Consider the following 15,075-nt stretch of genomic DNA (forward strand, 5'->3'; position numbering starts at 1 on the left):
GTGTCAGATCCTCTGAGCGCTGCGGACAACCAGTACCCAAAGGAAGCGCACAGTCCCAACCAGAAGAAAGAAACCGGCTCTGGAGTCTTCTGACCCATTTTGAACCCCCCTCCCCCAACCCCGCGTTCGCCCACTCGTTCGCGTCCTGGCTGCGTTAGCTCCGGCAAAGCGCGGAGTCTCAGTCTCCTCTTCCAAGAAACGGGGAGAACTGTGCGTGCTTGGTGATTCTACTGCGAGGCGCGCAGCAGGTCGCAGGGACGTCGGTGCTGTAGTCACACACCTCCAAGACCCCACCTTCTCGCGGCCCCTGCCTCGGCCCCGCCCCGGGGGCTCCTGGGCTCAACCCGCGGCGCTGGCTCCGAAGTGCGTCACGGGCACCGGCCGCGCTCCTCCGGCAGCCAGGGCGAGGCTGGCACCGGGCCAGCGCGGGCCGGGCCAGGGGTGCCGGGCCGTCTCCGGGGCGGGGACCCAGGCGTGGAAGGCGCTCAAGTTGCGCGGCCCTCGGCGCGCTGTTGGGGGCGCCCTCCGCGGCGGGCAGCTCGCCAGGGACCGGCCTCCGCAGCCCGCCGGGCGCGCTAAGGCTGCACTTTCCCTTCGCCAACACCCCCCCACCCCCACCCACCCCCACCGGTTTCCTCCCGCGGGGCGGCAGCGGAGATTTCCTCTCGGGGAAACTACGCGGATCCTTCCCGGGGCTCCTCGCCCCGCCCCACTTCTCCGCCCCCTCCCCTTTGCTGGGGAGCCGGTACCGGCCTGCGCCGGGAAGAGGCTCTGGCAGCCTGAGCGGGAGGTGGCAGGGGGCCACGGAGCCGCTGGCCACTGACTCGCTTCGCCATGTGACGCTGCCCTCCGCCCAGGGACCCCCATCGAGCCCCCGGCCCGCGCCCGCGCTGGATCGCGCCGGGCACCATGCTTCTGCCGGGCCATGCGCGCCCGCCGCCCGCGCCGCAGCCCGCGCAGCATCCTGGACTCCGCAGGCAGGTAGAGCCTCCCGGGCAGCTCCTGCGCCTCTTCTACTGCACTGTCCTGGTCTGTTCCAAAGAGATCTCAGCGCTCACGGACTTCTCTGGTAAGAAGCGCCCTCCCTCGTCCTGCGCCCCCGGCGCCGCGCTGCGGTGCGCTCAGGTGATACCTCGGCTGGGGGCAGCCTCCCGAGGGAGCACAGACGGGTTGGATTGAAGTTGAGGCACGCTCATAGCCAGATTTCTTGCCTGGTGTGAGCCCTTGGCAGAGGTGGCTCCGTGTGGAGCGATGGCAGAGGAGTCCCTCCCCTCCCCAAGGAAGGATGGGTAACATTTGGAGTTTCTCGCCCCGGTGTTTATCTCGTCAAATTCCCTGCATCGGGTCCCAGCATCAGGTTCCCGCCTCTGAAGGATGTGTGTCCCCTGGAGGCCCCTTAAGCTGTGCCCTGTGCCGCACCCAGCGCTGTAGAATACACGTGTTGTGATCGGAGGAGTTTCATTTGGTTTGCCGCTCACAAACCCGGGTAGCCCGGGTGCGCCCCAGCCAGCCTCCAGGGTGCCCATGTAAGGACACTAGTCCTGGGGACATCTGACGTGAAGTCTGCGCCGGCGGGCAGGGATGGGAAGCCAGCCGGGCGGGAGGTCTGTGTGCCGGATGAGGAGAAATGTACAGAACGGAGACTCTGGGTCTTTACTGCCAGATGGTACCTGCCCTCCACCCTCCAGTCCCAGGCTTCTTAACAAAAATGCTTGTCTCCTCCCAGTAAACGGTGAGGCTTTTCTTCTGGGAGACTCAGACCAAAGCTCCCACAGCTTATCTCAGTTCTGGGGCTGTAGGTGTGGCACCACAAAGTGAGAGAAGTTTCTGTGTTGATGATGGTTGTAGGAGCCACATTCTTATGTTACCGCTGCACTTGCTTAGAGTAACAAAGTCCTTACAGTTGTAACAGACCTGGGTCTCCCTCTGGTGAGGCTGGATGCCTTCACCCTTTCCCAGCCCCTGCCCACCCCAGGAGGCAGCTCTGAACCCCACTCCCCACCCCCACGCCCTTCTCCAGGGATCTTCTGCCAAGTTTAGGCTCTTGCCTGCAGGGACTTTTGCAATCCAATCGTGGTAAACGGAGTCACTGCTCACCCTGTCCTGCAGTAGACTAATACACAGCAGAGAACACTGGCAAACCAGAAGCTGAGTTGGGTTTCTAGTTTACTTACAGAGAATGTCATTGTTAGCTGAGAGCCCTTGGGTCAGAGGTTCTTTGCTTTGAATATTTAATATCAAGGCAGTGTTTCTACCTAGCGAAGGAAGCCAAGATATGCCTATTTGGCAAGCAAACCGTGGTCCTTAAAATCGAGCACCACAGGGTCAGAATGCTGTGGTAAACGTGCGAGGGAAATGCTTTTCAAGTGCTATTGACTTTTTTTTTTTTTTTTTTTGGTGGTAATAGAACTTTCTTGGCTGCTAGAAAAGTTTTATATTTGCTGATTTCAGCTCTGGAGAGCAATTCTGATTCAGCCACCCTGTAGCTCTGACTAGTAAGGAAAGAATTGAAAGCTGACAAGCCCTTTTTGCGTGTGTGACATCATTGCAACTGAAAAAATAGCGCTTTAGGTAAATTGCGGTGTGACCATTATATTGTTTTCACAGATTATAGACACTCTGTCTTTAGTGAAGCAGTTGCAATACTCCCGGAAGCCTGCAGGTTATCACCCACATTAGGAATTGTCTGTATTCTGTATATTACATTGTACATTATAGTGCTTTGGCTGTCACAGAGGGACTATATCCCGAGGGAAATGGATATTTTGATACATGTTCTTCTAAATGATACAAATGATGGAAAATATTTCCTTCTGCTTTCGGTGTGAACTTGAATTCCAGGGTTGAAAACTCGTTGAGTCCGCAGTAGGTGGTGGTAATGCCAGGTCCATCCACAAGTAGCCCCCATTCTTTCCTCTAATCACCTTTGCTCACCAGAGACCTGAGGACTAGGGAGACAGTGTCAAGGCGGGGGGCGGGGTGCCTGGGTGGCTCAGTCAGTTGAGGTCATTCATGATCTCATGGTCCGTGAGTTCGAGCCCCACATCGGGCTCTGTGCTGACGTCTCAGAGCTTGGAGCCTGCTTCGGGTTCTGTGTCTCCCTCTCTCTCTCTGCCCTTCCCCCCACTTTCTCTCAAAAGTAAATACACATTAAAAAAATTTTTTTTAAGGGTCAAGGGAACCTTTTTGGGAGAAGAAAAGAAAAAAACGCCGTCTTCTCAAAGCACAGACACATTCAGGTTTAAATCTAAACGCTGTATGTGCGGCACTGGGGAAACGTTAGAGAAGGCTCAGGGGTCTTTCAAAGTTGATCAATTTGACTTGAAACTTTTAGGGACCCCCTAACTGTGTGATACACAGCGTTGAGGACAATTCCCCAGCTCTAAAGATGGGTCTGAGGGTTCAGTTGAAGGCTTTCGTCAAAGCTGTGGAGACTGATCACTTAATTCCAAAACCCCTGGGCGGGGGGGCAAACCGGATGCCTGCTTTCCTGGGGACAGGTGGTCTTGTTCTTTTTTGTGCACTTCGAGGGGTGTTTAGAAACCAGAGGCCTGTAAGGAGACAGTCCCCACCCCTGCCCCGTCCCCCACGGAGCCTTACAACAATAGCCCAGTGCTAGAGAGTAGCAATCCACAATGCAGATACTTGCTTGTTTTTCAAAACGAGGGGAACATCAAAAACTGAAGCTGAGGGAGGGTGGAGGGAGCTTGGGAGCCCTCCGCCCTGGGAAGAAGGGGATGGAGAAAGGATGGTGTTTCCACATGAAAGAAAGTACCAGAATATCAGGGGTCCCAGCCATTGTGTGTACAGTATAGGCCCTCCCAGGAGATTAACAGTGCAGAGTTTTGGAAAGTTACTTAAGCCTTTCTCTTCTTTGCAACTCTTCCTTCAGCCTTTTCCTGAGGCTGTCAGCTGGTGTAGTTTTCCTGGGTCATTGGGTTTTTTTTTTTTTTGCCCTGAGGATTCCAGCATCGGATCTCACTCTTAATAAGCCAGGGGCTGTGTCCTGGCCGCCTCCTCCCCCTGCTTGCTCGTGACTTGTGCTAATCACCTCCAAGCCTGCTGGGAAACAGCCTCCCCACACAGCCCCTTCGCGCTCATCCCCGAAGATGTTGAGATGCTGCCAGTGGCCACTGGAAGGCTATCATCACTGCATTAAAAACATATCCCAGGAAGACAAGAGCAGTTCATGCAAAATTAGTGCCTGTGATCCTTAATCCCACACCTAGATGCACTCAGTTTTCCTTTTTCCTCCTTGGGATGGAGTTCTGTATTTATTTATTTATTTATTTATTTATTTATTTATTTATTTTGTTGGTTTGTTCGTTTTTTTCTTTGTTGTTGTTTTTTTGACTGCATTCCCAAATTGGGGGTTTAGCCTGAGAGGTCCAAACTGATCATTGATTTTTTTTTTTTTTTTCAAATAGAAGTATAATGCCAACATCATCTTTGTTCAGAGAACAAGGTAGGGGTGAGGGCTGAGAGGAGGGGGGTGCCATTTTGGGTTCCAGCCATCAAAAGGAAAGGATCCTCTGTATATTGTCCTGCTTTAAAGAGTTCCAGAGTGTCTCTCAAACTTATTTTGCCCTCGGGTCCTGTTCATTTTTTTGGTGATTTTTCTCTCCATTCAAAGTGATTGATGGGCTTATTGAGAGGGAGGTGGAGGAAGGGGGGCAGGGAGGGAAGGGGTGGAAAATTGTTCTAGTTCCCACTTGGCGTCCTAGAAAAAGGTCGTGAGCATGCGTTCGCACATTTGGTTTTACCCCAGGGCATATAGTGATGACTGTGGGAAGCAGAAGGGGAGGAAGATGAAACCCAAGGGGAGTGGGGGCAGCCTTTAAAGACCTTCCTGGCACCAAATTGTCCCCAGGCCTCAAAGATGGAAGGGCTTCTCTGGGCAGATGTCCTGCTCCCTGCCCAAGCAAACAGGAAGTGATGCGCGTTAACCACATCATTTGCAGCTCAGCAAATAAACCCAACCCTAGCTCCTGGTTTCACTGGCCAGGAATTTCAGAATATTGAAAAATGGTCATTCGATCGATCTTGAAGTCTCGGGTCCTGATGGAGGGAACACAGGTGTCCATTTAGGGGAGGCCGAACCTTCCTGTTCTGCTCAGGTAAGCAGTGGGTCTCAACCCTGGCTGTGCATTAGAATCGCTGGACACGGAACAATGTGTGGGTGCTCAAGCAGCACTCCCCGACTTCTCGTGTAACTGGTGTGGGGAGAGCCAGGCCTGGGTCTCATTTTTGAAAGCCCCCCAGGCAATTCTAGTACAGCCAGAGTTGAGAACCACTGCTCGGGGTGATCAGAGGGCTGGACTACCTCCTGTGTGCATCAGCTCTTTCGGGGGCACATGGGCACGACTGGCTGCCCCTTCACCCCGCCCCCCCCACCCCCGGTCAGGGTCAGGGCTCCCCACCAGGGAGACCAGGACTGTATTTTCCCAGCTACCAGTTGTCTCTGCATGCCAGCACACGCACACAAAGTTCTACATTTCTATTCCCTTCTTTCCTAACGTTTATCCATTTATTTTGTGAGGGGGAGAGCACGCGAGGACGTGAGGGGCAGAGAGAGAGAGAGAGAGAGAATCCCAAGCGGGCTCCACGCTGTCAGCGTGGAGCCCAACCCGGGGCTCGAACTCACGAACGGTGAGCTCGTGACCTGAGCTGAGATCAAGAGTCGGACGCCTCACCGACTGAGCCACCCGGGCGCCCCAGAGTTCTGCATTTTCTGACGCCCTAGTCACACCGCCCTTTTATTCGGGGGTTGTCTTCCCTTTCAGAAATTTTATGGGATGAAAAGCCAGCTCATAACCAAAGAAAAACAAACCAAACGTCTGCAGGATTGTGCAGCTGTCACAGAAGAGGAGAGATGAAGAGAAGCTCTGAGACTGCTAGTCTGTTTCCATGGAAAGTAACTACATTTGAAAAGTGTTCTGCTGGCTCTTTCTGCGGCAGAGAAGAGGAGTCGGGGCCAGCGAGTGACTCCATTATTAATGGCTTTGCTCTCCCAGGCACTTTATTGGAAAGGGCAGCCTAGCAGCGGTTTCGGGGAAGGGACAGAAAGACAGGGAAGAAAGAGTTCATAGAGCGCTGTGTTATCTCATTTCCTCTTCCTGACAACCCTGTGAAGTAAGTACTCATCCAGGCTCAGAGAGGTTAACTCACTTGTCCAAAACCCCCCAGCGGACTCAGGCTTTGACCTGCGCAGGGCAGGGGTGGGGGCGGCTGGGGCACTTGGCCCGTGTGGGTGCTGGGGTGGGGGGGGGTGGGGGGGAGGCAAGAAGAAACGGGGCCACCATCGGCCTAACCAGCTCACTGGAGCCACTACCGCTATGCGGTTGCCTGCTGAATACACCGCCCTTCTCCATTCCTTCCTTCAGCATTCTTTCTGGACCCCGGCCATCCCAACTGGGTGCGCACACGAGGCGATTCCAACAGATGTAGGAGGAAAACGTTAGAACTTCTGTCTTTTCATATCGGTTTCTTTAAGGTTTCAACCTTAAAAGAACCTAAAAAGAAAGGTTTCAACCTTAAAAGGTTTATTTATTTGAGAGCGAGCGAGCGAGAGAGCAGGGGAGGGGCAGAGAGAGAGAGAGAGGAGAGAGAGGGAGAGAGTGAATCCTGAGCAGGCTCTGTGCTGTCAGTGTGGAGCCCAGCGTGGGGTTCGAATTCACCAACCACGTGACCCGAGCCGAAACCAAGAGTCGGACGCTTAACCGATGGAGCCACCCCAGGTGCCCTGACGTTCGTGATTTTAAAGATTGGAGGTCACCGGTCTCAGCCACCCTGGTCAACATCTTTAAAATGCTTGCAAAGGCGCCACTTTGGGGGGTGATGCATGCGGAATGAACACCTACTCCGCAGTTACCTGCCTCTGCCCCCAATCTCGCTGCCTACCTTGGCTCTGGTTAAGTGTAGAGACAGGATTTGAACCCAATAACCGTCTGGTTTCAAAAGTCCATACTCTTGTCATTCAAGCTAAGTAATGAACCGAGAACGTAGAGGTGAGGGCTCTCTGAAGTTTTATGATACTCAGTCACTATTTTAATGAGGCCGCCCCAGACAGACACTCTTCTAAAAACTGTATGTTGATTTTTTAAAACTGGTCGACACATTCTTTTTTTTTTTTTTTAGTTTATTATATATTTGAGGAAGAGAGAGAGAGCGCATGAGAGAGAGTGGGGGGAGGAGCAGAGAAAGAGACCCTAGCAAAATTGTCCAAAACTGATTGTGCCCCAAGATAGTTGGCAACACACACACACACACACAACACACACACCACACACAAATGCTCCCTACATAGAGACATCATCACAGACTCTATAAGACCCCTACTGATGAAATCCTGGTTATGAAACACCACAGTCCAAACTACATTATATCAGCAACAGCCAGTGGTAAAAACAACAGAGTTCTTTTTAAATTTTTTTTTCCAACGTTATTATTTTGGGACAGAGAGAGACAGAGCAATGAACGGGGGAGGGGCAGAGAGAGAGGGAGACACAGAATCGGAAACAGGCTCCAGGCTCTGAGCCATCAGCCCAGAGCCTGACGCGGGGCTCGAACTCACGGACCGCGCGATCGTGACCTGGCTGACGTCGGACGCCCAACCGACTGCGCCACCCAGGCGCCCAAAACAACAGAGTTCTTAATAACAGGAAAACTAAAAACAGAAAAGCAAATAAAAGAGCAAAGCTAAAATGTGACTAAGGAATGAAAGGCGATAAAGATTTGAAAACGAGCAAAATATATCTGCTAACTATACTAATACTACTATACTAATGAAAAATATATTCATTGAAATTAAAGCTTAATAGATCAATCATGTACAGCCGAAGAGAATCAATGAACTGGAACATAAAGCTGGAGAAATTATCTAGAATGCAGCAAAAAAGGTAAAGGCATGGAAATATGGAACAAAGTTTGTAAGATACGGAGGATGAATGAAGGTTTAACATACATCGGATCTGTATTCCGAAAAGAGAGAATATGGAAAATGAGGGAGTGGTAATGCTCGAAGTGATACTATCTTGGAATCCATTTTCAAGAATTAATGAAAATTCAGATTCATGTATCCCAAGGAAGATAAATAAAAATAAATTGATACCTATTGTATTTAAAGCATAAAATACTAAAACCAAAGTGACGGTCTTTAAAAAAAGAGAGGAAAAAATGTCTTCTATAAGTCTTTGCCACCACAACAGTGAAAGCCAGAAGCCAGTGAAATATTTTTCCAGGTTCTGGAAAGATGGAACAAAACAGAACAACCTGTCAGAGCAGAACTGTATACCCAGCTAAACTATCTTCTGGACAGCGTGTGAAATGAAGACATGCTCACCACCGATAAATGCTGACTGAAAGGACTACTAAAGGATATCCTTCATGGAGAAGGACACTGAGTCTAGAAGGAAGGACCGAGTATAAAGAAAAGAAATGGTTGAGCAAAGCAATGGTACAAAGAATGGCACTTTGCCTACATTTCTTGCTCTGTCCTCCTTCTTAGAGACTACCGTCTCCTTGCCTGCAGGAGGTTTCTTGAAGCTATCTGTCCTTTTTGGCAGCTGAAGTCAAGAGACAGATTTGTGACCGAATTGAGCTCTTCTACTGCCTTATGACTTCCAGCCTGAGGTACCCACGCCTGCTCCCCAGGTGGCCAGCAGTTACTACGGTGACTACACAATGGGTGTTCTGTATGAAAGAACGGGAAATGTTCAGTTCTTTCAGGTACCAGATGCTGTGTGTGGTATGATACAAGAGCTGCCCTAAAGAGCCAGTCCTGTCCTGGGGAAACTTCCTTCTCAGTCGATTCATGGACACACAGACACAAAGAGACTTGAGGGGTCAGTACTCGATTGGGCAGGTCGCATTCTCCGAGTGGTACCACAGAGCGTGGAATTGAGGGTTTAGTAGCGTGCCTCACAGACCTCCCAGACAACTCTGCCCCGTGCAGAGATTTTACATTTTCATACCTGCATTCTGGACACCTGTGTCACTTGCTCACTCAGGCCCCTGAAATGAATTTCTCTTGCATTAATAAGCTAGGGAATGAAGTGATGCTTGGGGTTCGTTTGACCCGAGAGCCAAGTTTTCCACACACAGAGAACCAGGCAACATTAAATTCGAAACTCAGGCCACTGAATCTGAAATGTATGTTTGCAACTGTCTGATTTCATGTCTGCCTCAGATGTCTCGTGAATACAATCGCCTCATTTGGGGTCGGAGGAACAGGGAGGAGGAAACCTAAGAATGATCTCCAAAACAAATCTTTAATTCGGATGAGTATAATAGAATGTAATCCCATTCAAGTCTGTCAGCATTCTTTTGATGATTACAAATGAGTCCCTTTTCCCCTGCAATGTGGGGGAATAATCTGGATAAAATAACCCTTTTTGTCTGCAAGGGCCAGTGTGATGCGTACTCGTGACAGCTTTCAGAGTAGTGTTCAGGATCTGAGAAGAGCACTGTGCTACGACGTTCTTCCTTCTTCCTCTTGACTTAGGAGATTTTTTCACTCTTTTATGTTCAGCAGCTTCTGAAGTTCTCAGGCTCAGAAATCATAATCATCGTACTGTACTCTGGAACAAGGAGAGACCTGGGTCACCAAGCCCTGTCTCTCTCTGCCCATTCGATGGGAGACAGGTGGAAATGAGAATACTTGACCTTATCCAGAAAGGCCCAATTTGTACAGCTTTTGAGGGATACACTTCAAGGAATGCATACAGTTTTATAGCCCTTTTCTGCTGGAAAAAAATGTACTTGAACCCAATCAGACTACACACCTGTCTGATTTTTTTTTTGTCAATTTGGTTGTAAAATTAAGGGAAGGGCATTTTTTTAAAGTTTATTATTTTTGAGAGACAGAGAGCAGGGGAGGGGCAGACACACACACACACACACAACACACACACACACAGAAATCTGAAGCAGGCTCCAGGCTCAGAGCTGTCAGCACAGAGCTCGATGTGGGACTCGAACTCACAAGCCATGAGATCATGACCTGAGCTGAAGTCTGACGCTGAACTGGCTAAGCCACCCAGGTGCCCCATGGATAGCTGCCTTTTTTTTATGTTTATTTATTTTGAGAGAGAGAGAGAGGCACGAGCAGAGGAGGGGCAGAGAGAGAGGGAGACACAGAATCTGAAGCAGGCTCCAGGCTCTGAGCTATCAGCACAGAGCCCGATGTGGGGCTCGAACTCATGAACCTCAAGTTTATGACCTGAGCTGAAGTCGGACGCTTAATTGACTGAGCCACCAGGTATCCAAGGAATAGCATTTTTATTTTTATTTTTTAATTTTTTTAACGTTATTTTATTTTGAGACAGAGAGAGACAGAGCAATGAACGGGGGAGGGGCAGAGAGAGAGGGAGACACAGAATCGGAAACAGGCTCCAGGCCCTGAGCCATCAGCCCAGAGCCCGACGCGGGGCTCGAACTCATGGACTGTGAGATCACCGATCTGAGCTGAAGTCGGACGCTTAACTGACTGAGCCACCCAGGCGCCCCTGGATAGCATTTTTAAACACCTTCCCCCATTCTCTGAGGCTGAACCACTAAACGTGCCTTCCAAAATTAATGCCAAATGCTTTTTGCACAGGTTAGACAGAATGCAAAGATGGTCCCGTCCACAGCCTCAGGATGAAAAGGGATCTCGAAGACCCAGAGCTCTGGGACCCACTGTGTGGGAGTGGTCACAGCAGGCTGTGGAGAATTCCACTGAGCGGGTCTTGAGGTCTTGTCTGTTCTGCCTCTCTATACCCTGGAGTTCAAGTGTAAAGGTTCCACTCTTCTAATTTACCTTTTGGTTTTTTTAAGTTAGATGCCCCAGGATTTTTTTTTTTCCTCCAGAATTCTTTGAAATGGTGTTATGGCTCCCTAAAGCCATAAGCCAGTGCTTTGAAGCACTCTGTCTCAGACTTCTGTCCTCATCTCTGGTTGGTCCGGGCATGTTATTTGGGGTTGTCAACTTTCACCAAAAATGCCATATGGTCCTTCTACTAGATGACTTATCTTTACTGATGGAAACTTCGCTTGGCCTAATGGTCAGACTGAACCCGTGGTTCCCAATCCAGGGAGATACCATCCCCTCGCCCCGGGGATATTTGGCAATGTCTGGAGGCAATTTTATTTGTCACAACTAGCCGCGCTCCTGGCACCTAGTGAGTGGGAGCCCGGGATGCTGCTAAGCCACCCACAACACGCAGACAGTCCCCTCTCCCCGCCCCCCGCCACACGGAATGACCCCCATCCCTGGGCTTGAGGAACACTGGGCTAGACCAGTTGGCGTGTCCCTGTTTTATTTGCTACACGTTCAGCATCAGAGGAGGGTGGGGAAAATTGTAATAACCAAAGGGGGGGTCTGGAAGACCTAGACACGGCTCCTTGGCGCCCTTCTTCAAGGCCGGCTTGCCTTCTGCAGCCGCCAAGAGCAGTGTCTTTAAAGCCCAGGAAACGGAGATGCAGCCACTACCTCCCGCGTCTACACCCGCTCGTGGGCCCCGTGGCTCCCAGTCCACCCCTTCCCTCCACGGAACTTGGCTCTGCCTCGGGCCCTTTTTGCCCTCCTGATTTCAAGCGCGCACACTCGCCATCATTATCGTCAAGCTAAAATATCCCTCGGGAGACGTGTTCAGACTTGAAGTCGGTTGCTCACTCGCGGCGCGTGGATGCATTTGCAACACCTCTCAATTATTTCACAACTCGGCGAAGCAGTCCTGTGACGGGGAGGGGGGTGCAATTTAGTTTGCATTTTAAAGAGAGAGAGTGTAAGTCACAAAAACTGTGCCTAGATCTGCTTTCCCTCGGCAGCATCTCTCCCCGCCTCCTCCTCCTTTCCTCCCGGTCCCTCTTGCACCTGCTCTCTACGACCCCCACCCCCACCCACCCCTGCACACCCGCATTCACACGGCTCCTGGCACATCATAACCCACGGTTGTGTCTGTGAAGCGTTGCGTCCACCTCTCGGTGCTGCGTGTTATACACTCTGCAGAGAGACAAGTTCGAGATGTTTTCTAAGAGGGCTAATTGCGGGAAGAGTGTTCTTTCAGAGCGACACTGTTCACCACGCCCGGTGCTGAATGTTACGCACTTACCAGGGCGTGCTTGACGCCGATGTGGCCGTGGGGTTGAGCACCATTGCACGCCGCGTGGAAGGAAACCAACAGGGTCCCTCTAAAATGGTAACTTTGCCACCCCTGCTCGGAGGCCACCAGATCAAAGGACAGCCACCCACTTTCAGACCTGCCCCTCCCCAGTCACCCTCTTTCAAACAGCTTGCAAGTCCAATGAAAATATTTCTTCCTTTGGCCAAACACAGAGAAAATAGAGTATCGTTTCCAAAGGAAGGGACGGGGCACCCGCAAGAACGGGTGCGCAGTATTTGTGAACCCTAGTGACTCAGTACATCTGAATCTCCAAGCATTTTAAGAGCTTTGTCCAAAAAAAAAAAAAAGGTCTATTGTGTGGCTGTTGGCACTGAAGAAAATAGCAGGCCTGTCAGACTCTGTTTCGATTTAATTTTAAAGTGGGTGATGTAAGAATGCCGTCCAACAGGAGGGCTTTGCTCTTTTTCTCGTCCCTGCTTATTTGGTGTGCTAGAACCTGGGTTTCAAGAAGCAGTTCATATGAGAAATCAAAGCACCTTCCCTTGATGCCCGTTTTACAAAAAGGCATCATGTTCTTAAGTCAAAGACTAGTATGTTTTGGAAATGAACATGGCTTCCAGGGCACCTGGGTGGCTCAGTAGGTTGAACGTCCAACTTCAGCTCAGGTCATGATCTCAGGGTTTGTGAGTTCGAGCCCCAGGTTGGGCTCTGTCCTGACAGCATGGAGCCTGGAACCTGCTTCAGATCCTCTGTCTCCCTCTGTCTCGTCCCCTCCCTTACTCACGCTCACCTCTCTCAAAAATGTAAACAAAAAATAAAGTAAAATGAAATGGTTTCCTGCATGAAAGTAAAACCTATTTATGTTTATATACATACACGTATGTATGTGACATACCTATATATGCAAAAGATTTTGTGTATATATGTATTTTGGCATATATGTATTTTTTTAGATGATCCTCTTGCAAGATCATACTTTTCTTTGTTGCAATGCAATTTTGAAAATGCAGGCCTAAAGACGTTATTGATTTTCCCAAATGCCTCATGCATTCGGTATTTACTTCTGAGTATTGATGCTATAAAAATAAGCAGGAAAAATTTATTATGAAAATTCTCTTTCCTAGTTGTTTCCTTTCCAGAACATTAAACAGTGAACAGTGATTTTTCTTTATCACATATATGTTTATTTTAATGTATACCCATTTTGTCCTCTGTGTCTCTGCCTTCTCTTGGGCATAGAGATCAGGTACTACATGAAGAAAGAAAGAAAGAAAGAAGAAAAGAAAGAAAGAAAAAGAAGAGGAAGGAAGGAAGAAAGAAAAAGGAAGGAAGGAAGAAAGAAAGAAAAAGAAAAAGAGGAAGAAGGAAGAAAGGAAAGAGGAAGGAAATGAAGGAAGGAAGGAAGGAAGGAAGGAAGGAAGAGAAAGAAAGAAAGAAAGGAAAAAAAAAATAAGGGGGGGGTGCGAAAGAAAAAGAAAGAAAAAGAAAGAAAGAAAGAAGAAAGAAAGAAAAGAAAGAAAGAAAGAAAGAATCGAAGCATCATATTCAACCCCTGGGTTCAACTGAAACTATGAATAAGTTGTAGTAGGTGGTTGCCAAGCACTGATCCGTGTTATGGAAGTAGCTTTGTACCCAAACCAGTCACTTGGGTCCTACATCCGGAATCACCAGACCTCAGCAGAACAGCCTCTGTTTCTTTCTTGCTGGTTTCTGAAACGCCCTTGAAGACCTAGACAGTCTCTGAATTTAAGTTTGTTTGTTTGTTTGTTTGTTTGTTCCATAATGGGAAACTTAACGTGGAGACTCTACACACAGCATGGATTATACCAGGTTGGGTCCGAGATAAAATCAGACCATGGAGAAGATCAGTGTCTGGAAACAGAACACACATAAACCCGTCTCAGCTCTCTGTGGTCCCAGATCAGTTAATGTGAGAGCAGGCCCGACCAGAGGGCACGTCTTAATTAATTACTCCTGTCTATGTAGCTAAAACACACACACGCACAAAAGCAAAGGGACTCTTCTCCTTAGAAGGCAGTCAGACAGTCACATGCAAACCAAACCCAAACCAAAGATTTCCGGGGAATCCGTGGAAACCTTCTGGAATGTAGACTTGAGTCTACTCTGCACCGTTTATTTGCATTACCCACGTCTTCTCTTTCTGTGGGAAGGTAAAGCATTAGGTGGCGTATGCAAGGCCCGGTATATTCATTGAAAGCTTTACTTACGAAGGTCAGATGTGTGTGGTTCAGCCGCACAGATGGGGTTAAAATCACCGTGCTGAGGGTTAGGTTGTAAATTAACGTAATTACCGTTTGTTATTCAAGAAAGCCTGCGAGGAATGGACATTCCCTGACAGTGTCGGGCCCCTCCGGGGATGTGGGGAGGAGGGATTTGCCGGGATCACAGAAGTCTGCGAACCACAGGGGGAAGTGGTAAGCACTTCTCACTGACGGGCTTTTAGGGTCCAGGACTGATGCCGTTGCATACAAAAACCCTTTCTCCATTGGACTGTAATACAATTCTACCAGGGCAGTATGGTGCACAGGACAATACAAACAGAGCCGTGCAGGACAAATGTGATGTAATGCCAGCTAGTCTGGTAGCCCCCGTTGGCAAAAGTGAAAGCAAGAGGTGAAATGAATTTCCATAGTTAAAATTTGTTTCACCCAAAGTGTCCTCATTTCAACATGAATACGTTAAAAATTACTAATGAGAGTTTAGGTTTATTTCGGCTCACAAAGACTTGGGAATCTGGTGTGTATTTACCACATCACATCTCAGGTCTGACCGGCCACGTCTCAAGGGCTCGATAGCCATGCATGGCCGGGGCCACCAACCTGAGACAGTGCAGTTTTAATTTGTTTTTAATATGATTTATTTTTGAGAGAGAGAGAGAAAATGTGAGAATGGAGAGGGTAGACAGAGAGAGAGAGACAGACAGAATCTGAAAACAGGCTCCAGGCTCTGA

The 15,075-nt window shown here is 49.3% G+C and overlaps 1 protein-coding gene across 2 annotated transcripts in view; it reads left to right on the top strand.

Annotated features, from left to right (window-relative positions):
- The first annotated feature begins 909 nt into the window (after positions 1-909).
- The window catches only part of EVA1C (eva-1 homolog C), a 76,380-nt gene continuing 62,214 nt past the window's right edge, over positions 910-15,075 (top strand). For both annotated transcript variants that reach the window (XM_030328992.1, XM_030328993.1), the window contains exon 1: positions 910-1,069. In XM_030328992.1, the coding sequence (XP_030184852.1) occupies positions 910-1,069 (160 nt within the window). The remainder of the gene's footprint in view (positions 1,070-15,075) is intronic.

Source organism: Lynx canadensis, chromosome C2 (genome assembly GCF_007474595.2).
Source record: "Lynx canadensis isolate LIC74 chromosome C2, mLynCan4.pri.v2, whole genome shotgun sequence".
Lineage (NCBI taxonomy): Eukaryota > Metazoa > Chordata > Mammalia > Carnivora > Felidae > Lynx > Lynx canadensis.